Here is a 20,691-nt window from a genome sequence, read left to right as displayed (position 1 = left end):
TTCCTCCATGGGGTCCACACCTCCGGTTGCTCCGTCTTCCATGGTGGGGATGTGTGAGCATTGTGGGTGCTGGCAATCTGTCACGGCAGGACCAGGGGGCGTGACACAAGCAAGCAAAAGTCCAGGAACAGTCCGAGGTCAAGCCGGGCAAATCAGGTAGCAAGGTTCAAGCAGGTTTAAATCACAGTCCAAAAGCAGGGTCAGACATACCAAAGTTTCAAGTCCATAAATCACAACATTACCAGAGGAGTCAGAGATGAACGCAGGGTCAACAAAGCCAAAGGTCAAAAGCCGAGGATCAAGCCAAGAAGAATTCCACAAGGTCTGGAGCAGAGATGCAAGGATTCAGGTCCTGAACAAACGACGTTGCCAGCACAAATGACTGCTGGCAACAGACTTGCATATATACAGTGCTAGCTAATCAACTCATTAGCTAGCCAGGAGTGAGGACAGGATCCTGTCAGTAATCAGGGCTAAGAGATCTTCTGGCACGCATGCGTGCATTCTGCCTTCGCTCTCTCAGCTGTTGTCTTCTTACATTCCTGAGCCTGGTTACAGGTGGAGGCGAGTCTGATGATGAATTACTGGGCTGCAGCAGAGACTGATCCCTTGCAGGTGTTCCCTGGGAGGCTCTATCCTCCTCACCACTTAGATAGCTTTCAGCTACAGGATCCAGTCTTTGCCTTTCTGCTGCAGTACTGTCCTCAGGAGCCTGTTCAGGGTCCTCAGGAGCCTGTTCAGGGGCATCAGCAAAGGCAGGCATGACATCAGCAGGGGCAGGCATGACACTATGCATTGGGAAAACACTACACAAAAAGACCAGTCACACACTTTCAGCCTAACCCATAGGGTTAGAGGGGTTGCTATAAGAATAAAAGGGAGAAGAGGACAATGGGGAGAAGTCACGGTCTAAATGAAGTAAACAAATGAACAAATTTATAAAAGCCCACCCTGTCCTCTCCCTGTCGAAATGCACTGCATGTTGCAAGCCTGACGTCAGTGTTTTCCCCCATATGAATTCACAGTTTTCCAACCTGTGACCACTCGCGGCCCACAATCTGCCACTTCCCCATCAGGTTGCATCACTTGGAAACTCTGGATTATGCAAAATGCTCAGACTCTTGGACCCAGATCCTCAAAGTAGAGTCTGCCACCATCTAGAGATGTTAGGCATGTTACTGAAACAGTCTGCTCCAGGACAGCCAGTAATCTTCCTGAATACAGTCTGCACCAGGCCCATAGCTAACATGGGGCCCATAGGCCCCCCCCGCGGTTTTTGCGGGCACCCTTCCCCAATTGATCACTTCTCCCCCCCCCCGGCTCTAGACAGTCAGGCTCAAGGCGAAGTCAACCCAGGCAAGCAAGCGAGCGGGTGGCGGGGTTTGGCCCTGGGGCACGCACAGACTCTGTGGAAGAAGCCGGGCATGCGGGGACTGGCTGCTGCGGTCATCCGACCACTGCTGCTGCTTGAACCTTTCCTCCTCATCTTCCTAGTAGCCAGTGAGCTCCAGGCCACTGCTCGGCTTGCCCGTTTCCCACATTAGCTCCCCTCCCTCGGTTTGGCGTAGCGCACACCCACCCGCGCGCCCTTTAGCCACAGAAGAGGAGGCGAGGTGGCGATTGTTAATGGAGGGGTTGTTAGTGATGCACCAGCAGGGGTTCTCTCTCTCTCTCTCTCTCTCTCTCTCTCTCTCTCATACTCTCCCTCATGTGCCTTAAAGGGACAGCGCCACGTGGCATCCTCCGTGGCAGTGAATGGGGCATCTCCAGCAAGGCAAGCCCTTCGGAGGAGGAGGAGGCGGGGAGGGGGCCTGACCCAGAACTGGCTTGGGTGTGTATATGTGTGTGTGTGAGAGGGGGGGGAGCTTTGAGGGCAATGCCAGCCAAGGGCGGAGGGGAGGAATCCTTCTCTGCCAAGGAGCGAATGGTGAGGGGAGAAGAAATCGCAAACTAGTTGTCAATGTCAGGGACATGAGTCGCGCGTCCTGTGTGCTTGGGCAGGTGTGAACCATCGGCCTCTGCTGGGACGGGTTGGGCGGGATGGGGAGGCACTGCGCAGGTGAGCAGCGGCCGGCAAGGGCACGAGGCAGAACCGCACAGACATATAATGGCAGGCCCCACTGGCCCCCTGAGAAAAAACATTGGCCCCCCTGAGCAAAATGTTGTTAGCTACGGGCCCGGTCTCTGCACACGTGTGAAATAAAACAACCCAGAATCCTGTGGGTGTTTTTTTAGGGGCAAATAAACTCCACTGTGCTCCGCCACTTGCATTCATATGTCTTGGCAAACTGAAGCTTGATTCAAAGATTCCCAAGCCAGGGCAGAGCACAAGCACAGCTACAAACTGAGATGACACATGTGATACCAGTTGGGCTGGGGACAGTCACATGTAACATCATAGAAAGAACATTGCTTAGCACTTCGGAGCCCAGTTCAGCCTGGAAGTGCTGTGCGGTGTGTGTGTGTGTGTGTTTCAGTCTTCCCTCCCATGACATGTTCCCAAGCAGAAATGGCCGGGGGGGGGGGCTCCGTTTGCCCCACTGTGGGTCTCCATTTATACTGACTGCAGCATGTGGAACCTCACACTGTGGAAACAGGACTCCCCCATGGCTGCTTTTGCTTGGTAAAACAACGTGGCAGGGAAGGCTGAAGCCCCTCCTCCCCGTGGGCCATGCTCCCAAGCCAAACCACTTGGAAAGGCTGGTTCCCCTGATGTTTCCTGTGACAGCAAGTCAGGTCAGGGGACCTCCGACCAACTCCTAGTTTGGCTCTCTGTCTGACGTGAGGCAACCAATATATCATTGTCCACAAGACAATTGATTGGTGTGAACATAACCTAAAGCTGAAATGAGGATATTACAGCAGACACAACGATGTCATGGAAAACGACAACCCCGTATCTCTTCCTCTTCCTCTCCCGTAATACAGAACGGGTGATTTGACACCATCACAAGGTGAGTTTCCCTGCCTGCACTCCGCTTGGCTCCTCCTTCTGGGGGCAGGAAAACTCACAGTAGGATGACATCACATTTTGTAGAACAAATCTAGAGTCCCGTGGGGCACCTTTAAGACCAACAAAGTTTTATTCAAGGTATGAGCTTTCGTGCGCATGCACACTTTTTCAAATATTTCAAATATGCAAATATTTTTCAAATATTTGAAAAAGTGTGCATGCACACGAAAGCTCACACCTTGAATAAAACTTTGTTGGTCTTAAAGGTGCCCCACGGCAGACCAATACGGCTGACCACCTGGATCTATCACATTTTGTATTCATCTTTCTTTCTTTCTTTCTTTCTTTCTTTCTTTCTTTCTTTCTTTCTTTCTTTCTTTCTTTCTTTCTTTCTTTCTCTCTCTCTCTCTCTCTCTTTCTTTCTTTCTTTCTTTCTTTCTTTCTTTCTTTCTTTCTTCTTTCTGATGATATTTATATCCCTCTTTTCTCCCCGGTGGGGACCCAAAGCAGCTTGCAATATCATTCTCTGCTCCTCCATTTTACCCTCACAACAATCCTATGGGGGAGGTTAAGCTGAGAGTGGATGACCGACCCAAGAACACCCAGAGAGCTTCCATGGCACAGCAGGGATTCAAACCTGGGTCTCCCAAATTCTAGCCTAACCATCACACCACACCCAGTTGAACATCTAGCCTGAACCTGATTATGCCACTCTACAAACTGAACTCTTTCACTAGTGCAGATGTACTCCACAGCCAGTGGCCGCTGTCACCATGAGCCATTTCTCCAGGGGTTTTACCTTCTGGTGCTGTCCAGTTCACAGCAGAGCTCCATTCACTGTAACCACCCGAAAGATGATTGTCTTGGTGCGGTTTGCTGCGCACACGAGCAACATAAGTGCTCCCAGGCACCAGATCATCATGGTGGAAAAGCCAGCGTGAAACATTTGAGACAAACACAGAGGTAGATCTCTGTCAAGTGAGAGAGAGATTATTGTCATGGAAAGGGAATGAAGGAAGGGAGCGTAGGAAGACTCTCTTTCGTGATGGAAAGATACCAACTTTGCCTGCAAAGGATCCCAGCTTCAATCCCTGTTAAGTCTACATAAAGGATCTCAGTTAACAGGTGTTGGTAAACAACCTGTCTCTGCTTGAGAGCATGACGAGAGCCATGGCTAGTAAGAGTAGACAGTCCTAAGGTACATGAACTCAGTATGGCAGCTATATATGGCCTAGAGAAACCACAGCCTGTTCTTATAGCATTTGTGTTTCAATCTGTAATGCAAGAATATCAAATATTTTATTCTTTCAGTATCAGACATTTTCAGGAAACTTTGCAAAAATTGGTGGAACAGGAATCCTGTTGAGGAGAGAGAAAATGAAATGACAGACCTAAGCATTTGTGGGAAATGTGTCTGTCTCATGAACAAGCTCTCTATTGTCTTTCTCAGATTCTGACTACGGCAGCAAGTTTTTCATGAGCCTCATGAAACCAGCTTAGCACTGATGTTTGCAAAGAGGAAGCCGGCTCAGTCTTTTATAGCAAAACAAAACAAAAGTCCCGTGGCACCTTAAGGACTAACAACATTCATTTCAATATGAGCTTTTGCTCACTAAAAAAAGTGAGCTGTGACTAATGAAAGCTCATACTGAAATAAATATTGGCCCCGGTCACACGGACAGGAAACTGCGGGGGAGAAGTGTGGCTGTTTGCCCTGGGGCAAACTACTGTGCAGTTACACGAACAGACCTCCCGTGGAGGTCCTGTGGAGGTACCGTGGAGGTTCCATGGCAAGGGAGAGGTGCTGATCACAGGACAAGCCAGCGCGCAATGAAGAAGCACGCGCCACGGCACACTGGTTTTTTTTGTGTGTGTACACGACAAATGCGCATGCTCCGTTGGGTGCGTGTGCGCATCCACAGAGACTTGGACAAAAAAAACCACACCTTATTTGCAAGGGGACATGGGCGGGCGCCGGATGCCACCGGAAACGCGATCAGATGCCCGCCCTTGCCCCGCAGTTTCCGGAAACTAGTACCTCCGAGGTACTAGTTTTTTGCCATGCAGTTTCGGCTGGAAGCCTCGGTTGAGCCACGGGAGTGCTATGCTTCCCAGATGTGCTGGTGAGATCGCGCCTGGAAACTCCGCCTGTTTTCCGTCTCACTTGTGTGGCTTCTGTTTCGTGTGACCGCAGCCGTTGTTAGTTTTTAATGTGCCAATGGACTTTTGTTTTATTTAGCATTGATGTGCAATTGATCCTGATTGATCCTAAGTGGTGACATCACTGCTTGGCTACCTGTATTTTTCCCAGCAGAAGGGAGAGGGAGCTGATTTTGATTGGGGAAAAATGGCACAGGGGAAGGGTTTGACATCCTTCACCTAACTGCTGCTCTGATCAAATTGGCACCGGCCTCCTTTCACCTGAATTCATGGATGGTCTACATAGCATATAGCTCAGCCCAGGGATAGAATGCTCATGTCCCCATGAATGACAGCATTAAGGCAAGCAGAAGGATTCTTAGTTTAGCAGACTTCTAGGGCCATTCTGTGCAGAGGTACTTCAGTCTAAGCCCATTGATTTTGGTAGGTTTAGACTGGAATAACTGAGCACAGGATCACACTGTTCATCCACTAAAGCATTACCAGGAACACCCTAGTATAAACTCATGCTGTGTCACCTAGCCTGAAGAGCCCCCATTAAAATCAACTGTGGGTGCACTGCACTCCCAGAAAAGGATTATTTGGCCTATACAAAACCAAAGGCTTGGGACAGCACCCTACATAAGATCTCTGGACTTTAAAGGATCAGGAATACAGGAACATAATGCCCCAAGAACATTTGGCCTCATGGTGTCAGAGTGGGGAGAAACACATATTTTTTATGTTCTCATCAAAGTAAGGACTCTTGATCAAAACACAGAATTGATTAAAGGCATTCTGTACATAGGAACAGTCTAATAGACCAAATGCACATGAGATGCATTGATCTCTTTTAATTCTTAGAGGTTCCTAATGCCTCAACAATGATCATGTATGACCCTAGTTTTGCAAGATAAATAGTCAAAGCTATTAAGATATTCTTTGCAAATGTAGTTCCTGGACTGGTATAATCTGTCCAGGAAAAACTGTTTGATCATCTTTCAGATACCTTCAGCATATCCATATCAGTCTCAACACCCACCCAAAGTGGACTTTCCATACATATTCTAGTACTTCTCTTTCTATAGGATACGTACATTATCCTATCATAGCATGAACTTTTCAATACACACCAGTAAAGTCTCAGAATTGGGTTGGCACCAATCAGAATCCGGGCCCCAAACCCACCAATGGCACATAATGTCCTGGTCCAATACCATTGGGCAAACAGCAATTTGGCAATGAGGTACGTTCAGAAGCATAACAGAGGCCCCCTGGGCCTTCTGTTTTTGGTAGACGGCTTTCATCTAAACCCATCTTTCACCATCACCACAACACTGCTGCATCAGACTGTTCCTCTTCAAGACAGGTGGGCATGATTTCTCTTCCTCTGTTCTGCATTCCTTCCCCAATTTAACCTTTCATATCCTCTTTTTCATTCCCCCTCTCTTAGTTCTCCTATTTACCATTGCAGACTGACTCATCCTACTACAGCTGGCTCCTTCCCACTGAATACAGTTCAGAGCATTCGAGGCTCCTGGCCATGAAAGCTTGCTGAGTGACTGTGGGCCAGTCACACATTCTCAGCCTACCCTACCTCAAAGGGTGGTTTTTGTGAGGACAATTAATGTTGTAAACCACCCTGAGTCCTCCTTGTGGAGAAAGGCAGGGTTTAAATGACGTAAAATAAAGTACAATAAACATAGGATAAAAGCTTCGGCTGCAATCAATCTGTTAATCTTTAAGGTGCCGTAAGAGCCTTTTTTGTTTTTAGCTTCAACAGATTAACATGGGTACACCCCTGGAGGCTGATTCCAATATCTTCTGTCTGTTCTGCTTCTTCTTTTTTAAAAGATGAAGAATAGAAGAGATTGTATTCATACCCCGCCCTTCACTACCCGAAGGAGTCTCAGAGTGGCTTACAATCTCCTTTCCCTTTCCCTCCCCACAACAGACACCCCGTGAGGTAGGTGAGGTTGAGGGAGCTCTGAGAGAACTGCTCTTTCAAGAACAGCTCTGAGAGAACTATGGCTTGCCCAAGGTCATCCAGCAGATGCAAGTGGAGGAATGTTTTCAGCTGATAAAGAATTGGTGGCCAAGCAGGCAGTACAAGTTGGATGTAGATAACTGACCAGGGATAGGGTCCTATGGTGCCATTCCATTCTAAGCAGTGATTACGCCTCTGACAGAACAGCTTTTTCATTTGTGCAGGAGGGGATGGCCATTTCTCCCAATTCCCCCCTTCTGCTGTAGCCTCCCAATCTCCCCCCCCCCCAAAAAAAACACTGTTCCTTTGAAGACACCAACCCAAAAGAGCATTATTTCAGGAGGTAAGGAAGGCTGCAGAGGTGGTGAGGGGGGGGGGAGGCAGGAAATTTGACTTCCTCTAGCAATACTCCAATTGGGGATGCCATCCTCTAGGTGGGAGTTGGGGATCCCCTGGAATTACAACTCAACTCCAGACTATAGACATCAGTTTCCCTGGAGAAAAATTCTGCTTTGGAGGGTGGACTCTATGGCACTGTACCCCACCGAGGTCCCTGTCCTCTCCAGGCTCCATCCCCAAATCTCCAGGAGTCTCTCAACCTGGATTTGGCAACCCTACCCCCCCATCCTCCACCAGTGGCCGGGGGGGCCTGGCCACCCTAACTCCACCCATGCGGTTTAGGACCCAAGCCCAAGGTACCAGACACACAGCACACGAGGAATCAGTGGTTAGACTGTTGCCTTACAACTTGGGAGACCCAGGTTCTAATCCCCTCTCTGCCATGGAGCTTCTTGGATCCCTATGGACTGGTTTGTTCCCTCTCTGCCTAACCTAGCTCACAGGGTTGTTGTGACAAAATGAAGTGGAGGAAAGGAGAAGCAGAAAGATGCTAGAGACCTCCTTTTCTTTCTCTCCTTTCTTTCCTCCTGTTTTCTCCATGTTGTCTCTTGCTGCACTGGCTAGGGATGCCAGTTCTGGGGTGGGAAATCCCTGGAGATTCTGGGGATGGAGCATAGGGAGGGTGGGGGCTGGGAAGGGGAGAGACCTCAGCAGGGTTTAATGCCTTACAGTCCACCCTCCAAAGCAGCCATTTTCTCCAGGGGGACTGATCTCTGTAATCTTGAGATCAGCTGTCATTCCTGGAGCTCTCGAGGTTCTTCCTGGAGGTTGGCAGACCTACAAGCACTCACTGCCTATGACTTAACATCCTTCTCTACTCCAACAGCTATTCTACACCCACAGTAATAGTGGTACCCGTACCTCCTGTACCTAAACAGAATACTGTACCCTGAAGAAAGACAGATTTAGGGTAAAAAGTGGAAGGTGTGCAGTTTATGCTGTCAGCAAAAGACCCCCAGAGATGAAGTCTATAGCTCTCTGCCATTTCCAGTGTAGACTGGATGTTGACATTAAAAAGCATGAAGTGATGATGATGATGCAGCAGACGATATCAATGATAATTTGTTAGCTGCACGATAATTTGTTAGCTGCAAAAGTATGATAGGATTCACCGCCATTTCTCCTGCAATAAACCAATATGACCGCACTTCTGGAATCCAGACAAACCTTCTGATTGTTGGGAGTCAATCCAAATGCTCTGTCTGGTCTTTTGTTGAATACTATATCAAACAGTTGTTATCCATATAACACACCAACGACAACTGGAATGTTGCCATAAAACTAAACGGTTGCAAATACCTCCCAGGGTTCCCATTCCCTTTTGTAGATGACTTCATAGTCCAGAGCTTCGTCCAGCCAACCACTTCCATTTGTTCCACCACCTGCTTTCCATGTCAGCACCTTCTTCTGTGAGGCTGATGTCTAGTTCCCTTGGTGGAGGAAGCTGAACTAAGAGGATGAGAAAGAAGTGCACAAATCAATCCTTTGCTATTAAACAACAACAACAAATGTTAGTGGATGTTCAAATCCTTGAATTCTTTGTGCAAAGGTGTGTGTGGAGGGGCTGGTCTACACAACTTTGACCCCTTGCAGTTTTTTGCAAACCGTATGTAACTGGGGGCAGGGAGCCTGACTTCCTGTAAGTCATGCATTGTGGAAGACCTAGGATGGGGAATGTGTGTCTGATAAATATGTTTTTTTAAAAAAAAAGCATGGGAAGAATTTGGTGGAGGAACTGGCAAGAAGAAGATGATTAATATCTGAGAAAATGGTTCAGGGATAGAAATGAGGGAAAGGAGGGGAGTGTGTGTGTGTGTGTGTGTGTGTGTGTGTGTGTGTGTGTGTGAAGCACTGGTGAGCTGCTTCTGACCTATGGCAACCCTATTAATTAATGACCTCCAAAATGTCCTGTGAACAGCCTTGTTGAGGTTGTGTAACCTGAAGGCCATGGTTTCCTTGACTGAGTCAACCCATCCCATGTTGATTCCTCCTCTTTTCCTGCTGCCTTCAACTTTTTCTAGCATTATTGTCTTTTCCAGTGACTCTTGTCTTCTCATAATGTGACCAAAGTACAATAGCCCCAGTTTGGTTATTGTAGCTTCTAGGAAGAGTTTAGGCTTGATTTGATCTAGAACCCACTTATTTGCCTTCTTGGTGGTCCACAGTATCCCTAAAACTCTCTTCCAGCACTATATTTGAAATTAATCAACTTTCTTCTCAGCTTTCTTCATTATCCCATTTTTATTTTTATTTTATATTTTTCACATTTATATCCCGCCCTCACATCCATACATAGTAAAGGAGAATAGCATGGCATGAATTCACTTGATCTTGGTCTCCAGCAACACATCCTTGCACTTCTAAGAATCTTTTCTAGCTCTTTCATGGCTGCCCTTCCCAGTCTCGGTCTCCTTCTGGTTTTTGGTTGCAGTTCCCCTTTTGGTTGATGATGGAGCCAAGAAATAGAAAACCTTGAACGATTTCATTTTCTTCACTGTCAACCTTAAAAGTTGTGTAATTCCCCAATGATTAACAATAACTAAATTGTTCTTCTTGATGTTCAGCTATAACCCTGCTCCTGGCACTTTCTGCTTTAACCTTCAGCAGCAGTCATTTCAAGTCTTCACTAGTTTCTGCCAGTAATGTGGTGTCATCTGCATATCTCAAACTGTTAATGTTCCTTCCACCAGTTTTCACTCCACCATCATCTAAATCTAATACAGCCTTCCTCTGCATCTAGATTGAAGAGACAGGGAAATCAAATACATCCTCATTTGCCACCTTTGCCAACTGGAAACCATTCTATTTCTTCATATTCTGTCCTAACAGTAGCCTCTTGTCCAGAGTATAGGTTGTGCATAAAACAATAAAGGAAATTAATGCAATGAGAAATTAATGCAATGGTTTGAGTGTTGTTGCAATCTTTGACATCTCCTTTTCTCAGAATTGGAATGTAGATTGAACATTTCCGGTCTGGGGGCCATTGTTTTGTTTTCCATGTTTGCTGGCATATTTTTGTTAAGGTTTTGCTGGATTCCATTTCTGTGGCTTGGAATAGCTCGATTTATATCCCATCTATTCCCGGATATTTGTTTCTCCCAATTCACTTCACTGTCTAAAACTGCAGGTTCTTCTTCAAATGTTTCTTCTTTGAAAGAATCATCCTTTAACCTCTTCTGTATAATTCTTTGGTGTATTGTTCCCATATTTTCTTAATTTTGTCTTCTTCAGTTAAAGTACTTCTGTGTTGATCTTTCAGCATGCCTAACTGTGCTTCAAATTTTCTTTTGACTTCTTAGACAGGGACCAATTTCCCACAAGCCACTGCTCCGTGCTTGCTCTTCCCTTTGTCCCAATCCTACGTGTCAATTTCACACCATGTGCTGGGTGGTGGCATTTTGCCCCACAGCTTTGCCCGATTTCCTCCACATCTACTCAATCCTGTTTTTTGAGGACTAAGTAGACGGTGGGAAAATCGGGTGAAGCTGCAGGGCAAAATGCCGCCACGCAGCACATAGTGTGAAATTGACACATAGGATCAGGACAAAGGGAAGAGCGAGTGCGGAGCAGCGGCTAGTGGGAAATCAGTCCTAGTGAAACAGATCTCTTGTTCTTCCTTTTTTGTTGTTCTCTTCTATTTCTTCACACTGGTTATTATAATAGATCTTTTTGTCTCTATGTGCAAGACGCTTGAATGCTGCATTTAGATTTCTGATTCTGTTCCTGTCACCTTTTACTTTTGCTTCTCATCTATCTTTAATAATTTTAAGAGTATCACAGGTCATCCATCAAGGCTTTTCATTTGGCTACAGGAATCGTCTTTGCACATTCTTCCTTGATAATATCTCTGGTTTCAACCCATAAGTCTTCCAGTTCCTGTTCATTTGAACTTAGTAATGTAAATCTGTTCTTTACATGGCCTTTAAACTCTTCAGGAATTTTGTTTAGATTGTATTTTGGCACTATGGATGTTTTGGTATTTTTCTTCAGCTTTATTCTAATTCTTAATACTAATGATTCATGGTCTTTATCACAATCAACTCCTGGTCTTCTTTTAGCAGAGGGAATAGAATTTCTCCATCTTCTGCCTCTGATTATGTAATCTTTTGATTACTATATTGGCCATCCAGTGATGTCTTTGTATACAATTATCTCTTTAGTTTTCTGAAACTTGTTTTTGCAATTAACTGTTGTCTTTACAGAATTCTATGAGTTGCTTTCGTGCTTCATTTTGTGCTCCTAGGCCAAATCTTCCAACAATATTTGATTCTGCCTTGTTTCCTACTTTTGCATTCCAGTCACCTATGACTATCAGCACATCTTGTTTAGGTGTGTGATCAATTTCTTCTTCGACACTTGCATAAAAAGCTGTCAGTTTCTCCCTCATCAAAACTCGTAGTTGGGGCATAAACTTGAAAGATGGTTATGTCAATAGGCTTTCCATTAAGCAGGATTGATATTATTTGGTCAGACTTTGCATTATAGCCCCTGAACGCGAGTGCTCCATCTGACCTAACTACTAGAGCAACTCAATTTCTTCTGTATTGGTCATTTCCAGAGTAAAACATTTCTTTAATTTCCCATTTGAAAATATCCTAAGCTAGTCCACTTTAGTTCACTCACTCCTAGGATTCCAAGTTCTTGTTTCATGATTTTGGACTTACCTTGATTCATACTTCTCACGTTCCATATTCCTGTGTGAAACAGCTCTGACCTTTCCTTTTGCATCCATTCATATCGATAATAGAACATCCTTTTGGCTTTAGTCCAGTTGTGTCATTAAGAATAACTCTACTCATATTCCTCCTCAGCCCTTCCCCAGTAGCTGACTGAGTGCCATCCAGCCTAGAGGTCCTATCCGCCAGTACTATAACTTTTTTTTAAAAAAATGTCTCATCATAGGGTTTTCGAGGTAACAGATTATCAGAATTCAAGGACAGGGGAAAAGATTAAGCAACCTTGCACAAACATTTTTTCTCCCCTTGGAATTACACATGCAAGTGCACACACACACTACCTTAGTGGAACCTCAGATTTCTCGATATAGAGCTGTATCAGACATCTGTCCTAGGGATTACCAGCTCCCAAATGGGTCAGAATTCAGTTTTTAGTCCATCCTGATGATGCTCTTGAAAATTAGGGTGGGGGTGGGTGGGATTAGAATTAGAGGAATTTGCAGAACTGTATGTTGTACTGTGTATCTTATCATAGAAACCTACATGTGCACAGTTCATGCATTCAATTCCATGCCAGTGTAACCTGCTACACTGATATTGACCAATGATTACTACCAATGTTAATCATACTAAATACAACTAAGAAATATTTGCAAGATGAGTGTCCATATGTCTACCATAAGGTGCGTACAAAAAAAAAATTAATCTTGTGGAGGGAAAGACAGTTGTGTGTCAATTCACCCTATAATGTTCCTGGAAAACTTGAATACAAACCATTATCAAAGAGGCTGACATTCAGTTGGACTTCCAGTTTCCGATCTGGTCTGAAAGTGTAGTTGTCTTCCTCCAAAGCACTAAAAAAGGACTGGTTTCTGTAGCAGTTCCACTTCCAACTTTGAGAGTCCATATTTGGGGAGCCACAGGTCATCTGTTTGAAGCCCCTGTAAGCACCAGAAGAGCCTAATTTTATTTATTGTGTGAAGAAAAATGGTTCCTCGTTCTGTGCTATAAAATAAAATATTTGGTTCAGGCTGTAAAGAGGCCTACAGGAATTTTCCCAGAGACAGTTAGAGACAGCTTAGAGGTAGATAGCACAGTGACCTCGCCAGAGCTAAATTGTTTTCAGCTGAGGGTAGTACCGATCCCCCTTGGAGCTCCCAATTAGCACATTCCAAGCAATTGAGCTATAGACACCTGTGGGGGGGGGGGGCAGGGACGGACCTAGCTGCAGTATGGTTTCGTTTCTCTCCCACTCTCTCTTGTCCATCATTGGATATCTCATGTCTAGCAACTCAGAGAGTTACATCACCTCTCAGGTACCTCATTGGTCCAATGGCCGAGGACCAGTCAGATACCCTTTTCCTATAAATCTAGTTAGCCCTTACACTATGGCTGGTGAATCTTGGTGACTACTTGACATGACATTATGTCAGTGGTTCAAAAGCTCTCAGAATGGCATCCCGCTCTGCCTGGACTGGCTAAAGTTGTGAACATCTTGTCCTGTTGAAACTGACTGCCTCCGCTGAACCTGGAATGGTAACTGGAACCTTGTTTCTGTATGCTTAGCTATGCTGGAAAAGCTTAGGTTAAGTTGCTTTATTCCTTCACTGTCTAGTCTTGTTTTAAATATTTTTGCACCTTAAATAAATAATTATATTTTTACTCTGTCGTGGTTTTTGCCTTCAATAACCTCAAAGCCTTAAATCCAGAGCCTTGGCTGCCTACCAGTTAACTGTTTTGTCTTGGAAACTCAGTCCCACTCTGCAGGGCTGACTTTTCTTGTTAAGTTCCCTGAGAAGCCAGGAGGCTTGGTCTTTCTCTCCAGGGCTGTTGGGATAGATTGAAAGACCTGGTGGCAACCTACCAAGTCTAGGGTGAGTTTTAGACTCTCTCTGGTACTTTGCAACTTTTTTTTGTGACGCACTCCCCTTGTACCTTACCCGGGGTTGGGACAGGGACTTTTGACATACTGGTTCTCCAAGGAGTAGCTGGTGCTCCTCCCAAAGATTCCCTTTTTACTCCCCGCATTCAGTTACAGTATGTTAGACTCCTATAGCGTGGATTACAAAGCCTGCAAGCCTCATTTGTTCACCCTCCTCCTCCACCCGAGCAGCAAGCAGAAGTCTTTGGTGGTGCTCTGTCCAGGTCAGGCTAACACGCCCGCTGTCTCTTCCTGGCCAGGAGCAGGGCTGGGAGCATCCATATGAGATTCCTTCCCCCCCCCCAAGATCTTTGAGCTAGTGTAAATTCCCAGCAGTTGATGGATTTGCAGTTCCATCCTAGGCAGAGTTACAGCTTGACTACAATGAATTTAGGAGTTAAGACGCTGAACTGCAGGCTGTGGAAGGTCAGTAGTTCAGCAGTTCGAGACCTGGGTGCCGCATGACAGAGTGAGCTCCCATCTCTAGTTCAGTCGAATCCGACTCTAGGGTTGCGGTGCTCATCTCCGTTTCCAAGCCGAAGAGCCAGTGCTGTCCAAAGACGTTTCCGTGGTCATGTGGCTGGCATGACTAAACACCAAGGCGCACGGAATGCTGTTACCTTCCCACCGAAGTGGTACCTATTTATCTACTTGCAATTTCTTGCTTTCGAATTGCTAGGTTGGTAGGAGCTGGAACTAGAGATGGGAGCTCACTCCGTCATGCGGCACACTCGGGTCTCGAACTGCTGAACTACTGACCTTCCACAGCCTGCAGTTCAGCGTCTTAACCACTTGAGCCACCGCACCTTACATGCACCTTAAAGCCTAATGAAATGTTATTCCAGCCAGCATAAATGTTTGTGAATTAGATTCCCTATGAAAGCTCATGGTGGAATAGAACACTGGCCCTTTCTGCACTGACAGCTTGCTCCAGAGAATCCGAGGAGTTACGCCTTAAGGGTCGACTTCGCAGTCGCATGCATTCCCTCAGCACTAGTTCCCCCCCCTCCCCGGTTTATTTATATTCTGTATGCATTCTGCATCTATAAGCAAAACCTGCATTTTTTAGTTAACTGGCTGCCAACCCCTCCCTCCCTCCTTGAGTCTGCAAAAAGAAAGGGAAGGGAGGGGGAAATCCAAACTCACACTTGCAAGACTGACACACTTGGGCACATGGAATCCCCCAGTCCTTTATATTTACTGATTCCTTTTTATGCCCTCTCTGGCTTTGTTAAAGTTTGCCTGAGTGGGAGGACACATCCTCTTTTGTCTTTGGAGAAGGAGGGAAAGAAAACAGAACAGGGAGGGAGCATCAACCAAAAGAGAGAGAGGCAGAAATGGGGGAGGGCTGGGGGCAGCACTTAAATAACCCCAGAAACAATTCTACTTTAGAAAGGATTCGTGATTTGAAAGTGGATGAAAATAAAGAATCGCAGCAAAAGGAATTTTGGTAGCTGCGGGGCAACAGTGTGCTGGAAGTGACCTGAATGCAGATTCCTGTAAAGCAACTGCAGGAACAAGAGAGAGCCCCAACACAAAGTGTAAGTGAAAGCAGGAGGGAATGCAGAATGGAAGAATAGGATGCGCTCAGGAACCGAGGCAAAATATAGGTGCAGAAAGGGCCATGGTCTTCAAGGTGCCACAAGACTCCCATGTATGTGTCAGAGAAGGAGGTTTTCTCAGGGAGTGAGCCTTGAGTTGAGAATAGAATGTTCCTGTTTTTAGCTGGCAAGTGCTGGAGAGAAACATCACATATTGTTCTCCCTCCAATCCCACTGCTGACATTTCCTCCTTGCCACAACTTCCTTTTTAAAAACTTCTTTCAAACGGCAGTTTTGCTTTTTTAAAAAAGTAGGTAAACAAAAGACACACCACTTCATCTTCTGGAAGAGGCCAACAAGGGGTAAATTATCACTCCTCTGTTTCTTGCAGACTCTTCTCTTTATCCTCTCTGAGAATGCCTACACCAAGATACAATAGAGAAGAAGCCTCCCTTTCACTTCCCTTCTGATGACTGACTTTTCCAGCTTGTACGATGAACTCTTTTCCCAACGAGATAATGGGGGGGAATGGTGATGAGACCCGTATGCCAGAAGGTGATGGCACATAGAAAGCTCAAGGGGCTGTGGTTCTGTGAGGAAAGCCAGCAATCTTCAACACAGAATTCTCCACCTATCATCAAACTACAGTTCCCAGAATTCTTTGATGGAAGTCATGACAGTTCAACTGGTACAGAATGGATATACATTTTTAACAGATATTAGCAGGGTCTTAGGTCTCTTCTCAGCCTCATCAACTTTCCTTATGTAGGGACAGGAACATTAGTCATATAGTTAGACTGGCGTCAGCGGGAGTTTTGAGGATAATCATGAGAAGGAGCCCTGTCTCTGGAAACCCCCCTGACCACAACAGCCTTGTTTCTCCTTGTTATTTTACAGACTCATCAGGGCTGATCTTGGCTAGTAGTTGGATGGGAGATCTCCAAGGAATACCAGGGTTGTGATGCGGAGGAAGGCAATCGCAAACTGCTTCCAAAGATCTTTTGCCTTGAAAACCCTAAAGGGTCCCCATAAATCAGCTGTGACTTGACAGTAAAACAACAACAACAAAACAGTTGGGCCACTCACTCATTTCTTTTAGACTTATAGAAAAGGTTCATCTTGATAAACTTTTGTACATCTTGGCTCTCAGACCAGGTGCAGGATACGAATGATTTGTAGTCGTTGACACATTGGAGGGATTCCATGAGCTGAGTCTCTGAAAAGCAAAAAACAACTTTCCTCATAAATTAGATTCTGACTGATGTCTTGCAGGGAAAAGTGGGGGCAGCAGAGAATTAACGGATAATATGACTGTAATGTATTGAGCTTGAGATCCATAACAATAGCAAACTAGGATCCTAGAATGGACCAGTAGGGAGACAGGGATCCTAGAGTAAACCAATGGAATAACCATGTAGTGTAAATAACCTATCGTTGGGAGTGGGTTTGTGTTTGGAGTGTAACCTTTTGCATGCTTAAATACCTGGCTGTGGTCAGGGATTCTCAGTCTTCTTTCTACTTGCTGAAACACTAATAAACTATGAGCTGATCACTATACGCGTCTGAACCCAGTATATTTCAATGACACTAAGGCAAGCCGGACCCCAGTGGAGTGTGTTCAACAGCATGGCAGTTTGGCCTGAAGGAGTGACACAGTCCGGTCCTGTAGGAAGGCCGGAGTCCAGGGGTGATGGAGGCAGGTGTGAAAAGTTTGGCCATCCTAGCTGTGTCCCAGGTGTCACCCAACTTTATCCTATCAGCCTCTGCTGATGGTGGGTTAGAAATATTGTAATATATAAATAAATCTCACAGCACTTGGTAACAGATAGTTTCAGAGGGTAGCTGCATTTATTTGCAGTAGCCCAGTCTGAGTCCAGTAGCACCTCAGAGTTCAATAAGAGTTCTAAAGTATAATCTCTTGAGAACCAATGCTCTCTTTGTCAGGCACAGCAGAGTCACAGAAGTTACTGGGAGCCAATAAGAACTGAGCCATCCTCTATTGGCAGAACCCATCCCTTTGTATGCATGTTCTCTCCCTGGTTTCCATTTCTTGGAGCAACACTAGACAGAACTCTAGGAGCTAGTTTGCATATTTTATAGATAACTATACACCTAAATGCCGCAGCCAGGCTTTTTGATGGGGCTTTCTATACGGGAGCACATATAGCCTATGCTAAAGGCATCGCACTGGCTGCCGGTAGCATATCGGATTCGTTTCAAGGTGCTGGTTCTTACCTTTAAAGCCCTTTATGGTCAGGGACCTACATACCTGAGGGGGCACCTTTTCCCACATGTACTCACAAGAGCACTGTGATCAGGGGCCCAGAACTGACTGGCCCTCCTGGGTCTTAAGGAGGCTAGGCTGTCGACAACCAGGACCAGGGCTTTCTCAGTGGTGGCTCTGTTCTGGTGGAATGAGCTCCCAAAAGAGATCAGGCCCCTGCGGGACCTTTTACAGTTCCGCAGGGCCTGTAAAACGGAGCTCTTCCACCAGGCTTTCGGGAGCCACCACCACCACCACCGATAATTAACAACTAACAGCAGAATGAGAGAGGGCCCTGGATTCCTGGAATTTCCACCAACATCCTAAAGGACAACAACTTCCTCAAGGACAATCGGAAAGGAAGATTGCGAGCGGACTGTGAGTTGAGAGCATTGAATAATGGCTGCCACCATCAAAATAATAATGGCAACTAACACTTTATTATATTAGATGGTTTTTAAACTGTTTTAATTGTAATTTATGTTTTAATGTAACTTATCTGTTTTTATGTAAGCTGCCCTGAGCTGGCTCTGGCCGGGAGGGCAGGGTAGAAATTCAATGAATGAATGAATGAATGAATGAATGACAGTACAACCAAAGAGATGGATGCTGGATAGTATGCTAATGAGGGAGGGAGGGAGAGAGGGAGGGAGGGAGGAAGGAAAGGGAAGAAAAGAGAGGGCAGGGAAGAAACTTCATGAAAAACTCACGTTTAGCTTCATTAATATGCAAGATAAAGCTTAAAGTCAGGAGACCGCTGATGAAACTCATATTCTTCCAAATTTTGTTTTTCCTCTGGATATATGAGGTTGAAGAGCTTTCCTCGTGCTGAGCACGTTGCAACTCTCTCTGTGTCACCTAATGAATATGGAAGCAAAGCGTTCACTGTGAGAAATATTAACCCAAAACTGTCTTATTTCCCAAAGCAGTGGCTTTCAATTGTTCCAGCTGGAGGGAGCCCTTGACACATTGACTTTTTCTACTACAGAAACCTAGGGAACTGCCATTTGTTACAGAGGGTTCAGTGATGTGTGTACAGCCAGTTCACGGGGGCACTCCCTAGACCTGCTAGGCCTCACCATTACTACATGTGAACTGAAAGCACTACTGTGCTTAAACATTTCAGAGAAGACTTGTTGTAGGGGACAAGTTGAACAAAGTTTGAGCCTATCTTCTACATGACAGCCCTTCAAATATTGGAAGACTGCAATCATGTCCCCTTTAAGCCTTCTCTTTCCCAGGCTAAACATACCCAACTCTTTCAGCCTTTCCTCGTAAGACTTGGATTCCAGCCCTCTCACCATCCTGGTTGCCCTCCTCTGGACACGCTTGAGCTTGTCAACATCCTTCCTAAAACGTGGTGCCCAAAACTGGACACAGTACTCCAGGTGAGGCCTGGCCATAGCAGAATAGAGCGGGACTACCACCTCCCGTGATCTGGACACAATGTTTCTGTTAATGCATCCTAAGATCGCATTAGCTTTTTTCGCAGTCACATCGCACTGCTGGCTCATGTTTAGCTTGTGAACAACCAGAACACCTAGATCCCTTTCACATGTGCTGCTGTGGAAGTCATCTGTCCACTTCATACATATAGGTAGAGGGTGAGCAGTAAATTAGCATACAACATAATGAAGATGTTTAACAGATTCAAGGACCAAGCAGGAATAACAAGCTTAGTTTATATGGTTACCATTTATTTGGGTTTAATTCCGGGGTGGGGCAGGGCATAGTGAAGGAAATAAATATGTCAGCATTGGAGATTGATGGGCAGACGTATCCTTAATTGTGGGATGGTAGGAGTAATTAACTGAAACCCTGCCATTACACTCAGTCCATCTCCTCTCAAGCATGGAGGCGACCTTACAGCATCTTCTTCTTTGAAGTGGGGTGATTGACTGTGTAGAGTTATCTCTCCTGTCCCCAGACCAGAGAAATACATTCCAATCTACTATTCCAAATTACATTATATTCTACTATTCATTATGCTACATTACAATCTACTATTTTAATTTATTATTCTAAATAAGAAATAAAATAAAATAAAATAAAATAAAGAGGATGTATGGCCCCTCTGGGGTACTGGTGAGAATACAGATGTAAGGTCTGAATGAGGTTAGCATATGTAGTGAGATAAGAAACCAATATCCCTGTTGTCCTGGGGATTCCATTGTTCTGAGTGTCATAATAACTTGAAACTCAGAAATTTTCCTTCGAATCTGTTCCTGAAGTTCCTTTGTAATAAAGCAGCTACTTTGAGGTCACCCACTGAATGTCCTAAAAGACTGAAGTACTCTCCTACAAGTTTCTAAGTCTTGTGATCCTTGATGTCAGATTTGTGTCCATTTATCCTTTGGCGTAGGGTTTGAACTGTCTGCCCTATGTAGAGAACCATAGGGCGTTGTTGACATTTAATGGCATATGCAATGTTATAAGATGAGCATGTTGTCTGTCAGGAAATTTAGTTTCCCATTACGAAACACCTACTGAAGTTCCATCATTCACCAGAATCCCCAGAACACTTTCTGAAAACCACCAACATTTTTGCCACTTACTAAAATGGTGTTCAGCAAGACCAGAGCAGAGGAAGGGCCAAATTTCCACCTCTGTACTGATAGGGTGCATAACCAGTATGCTGGTTTCTCTTCATATCATGTACACCTTTCACCTTTTATATGGAGAAGTGAGAAAAAGAGACAGGGTGATTCTATTGAGCCAGGGTTACCATATTTTGAAAAGCAAAAAAGAGGACATATTTCCCGAAAGACTACTTCAAACGAGTGATCACTATGACAAATCTCATTTTAAATAC

At 45.2% G+C, this 20,691-nt stretch overlaps 1 protein-coding gene across 1 annotated transcript in view; it reads right to left on the bottom strand.

Moving 5' to 3' along the window:
- CSF2RB (colony stimulating factor 2 receptor beta common subunit) overlaps positions 1-18,650 on the bottom strand; it is a 37,178-nt gene extending 18,528 nt beyond the window's left edge. The window contains exons 1-6 of the mRNA XM_015426470.1: positions 18,590-18,650; positions 16,703-16,832; positions 12,929-13,047; positions 8,880-8,927; positions 8,778-8,836; positions 3,753-3,924 (exon numbers count right to left, since the gene is read on the bottom strand). Of these exons, the coding sequence (XP_015281956.1) occupies positions 3,753-3,924; positions 8,778-8,836; positions 8,880-8,927; positions 12,929-13,047; positions 16,703-16,832; positions 18,590-18,650 (589 nt within the window). The remainder of the gene's footprint in view (positions 1-3,752; positions 3,925-8,777; positions 8,837-8,879; positions 8,928-12,928; positions 13,048-16,702; positions 16,833-18,589) is intronic.
- Between the last annotated feature and the right edge of the window lie 2,041 nt (positions 18,651-20,691).

The sequence above is a fragment of the Gekko japonicus genome, unplaced genomic scaffold (genome assembly GCF_001447785.1).
Source record: "Gekko japonicus isolate JY-2015 unplaced genomic scaffold, Gekko_japonicus_V1.1 scaffold1105, whole genome shotgun sequence".
NCBI classification, from domain to species: Eukaryota; Metazoa; Chordata; class Lepidosauria; order Squamata; family Gekkonidae; genus Gekko; species Gekko japonicus.
Note: the sequence above shows the minus strand (reverse complement) of the source record. Positions and strands in the feature narration are given on the sequence as shown.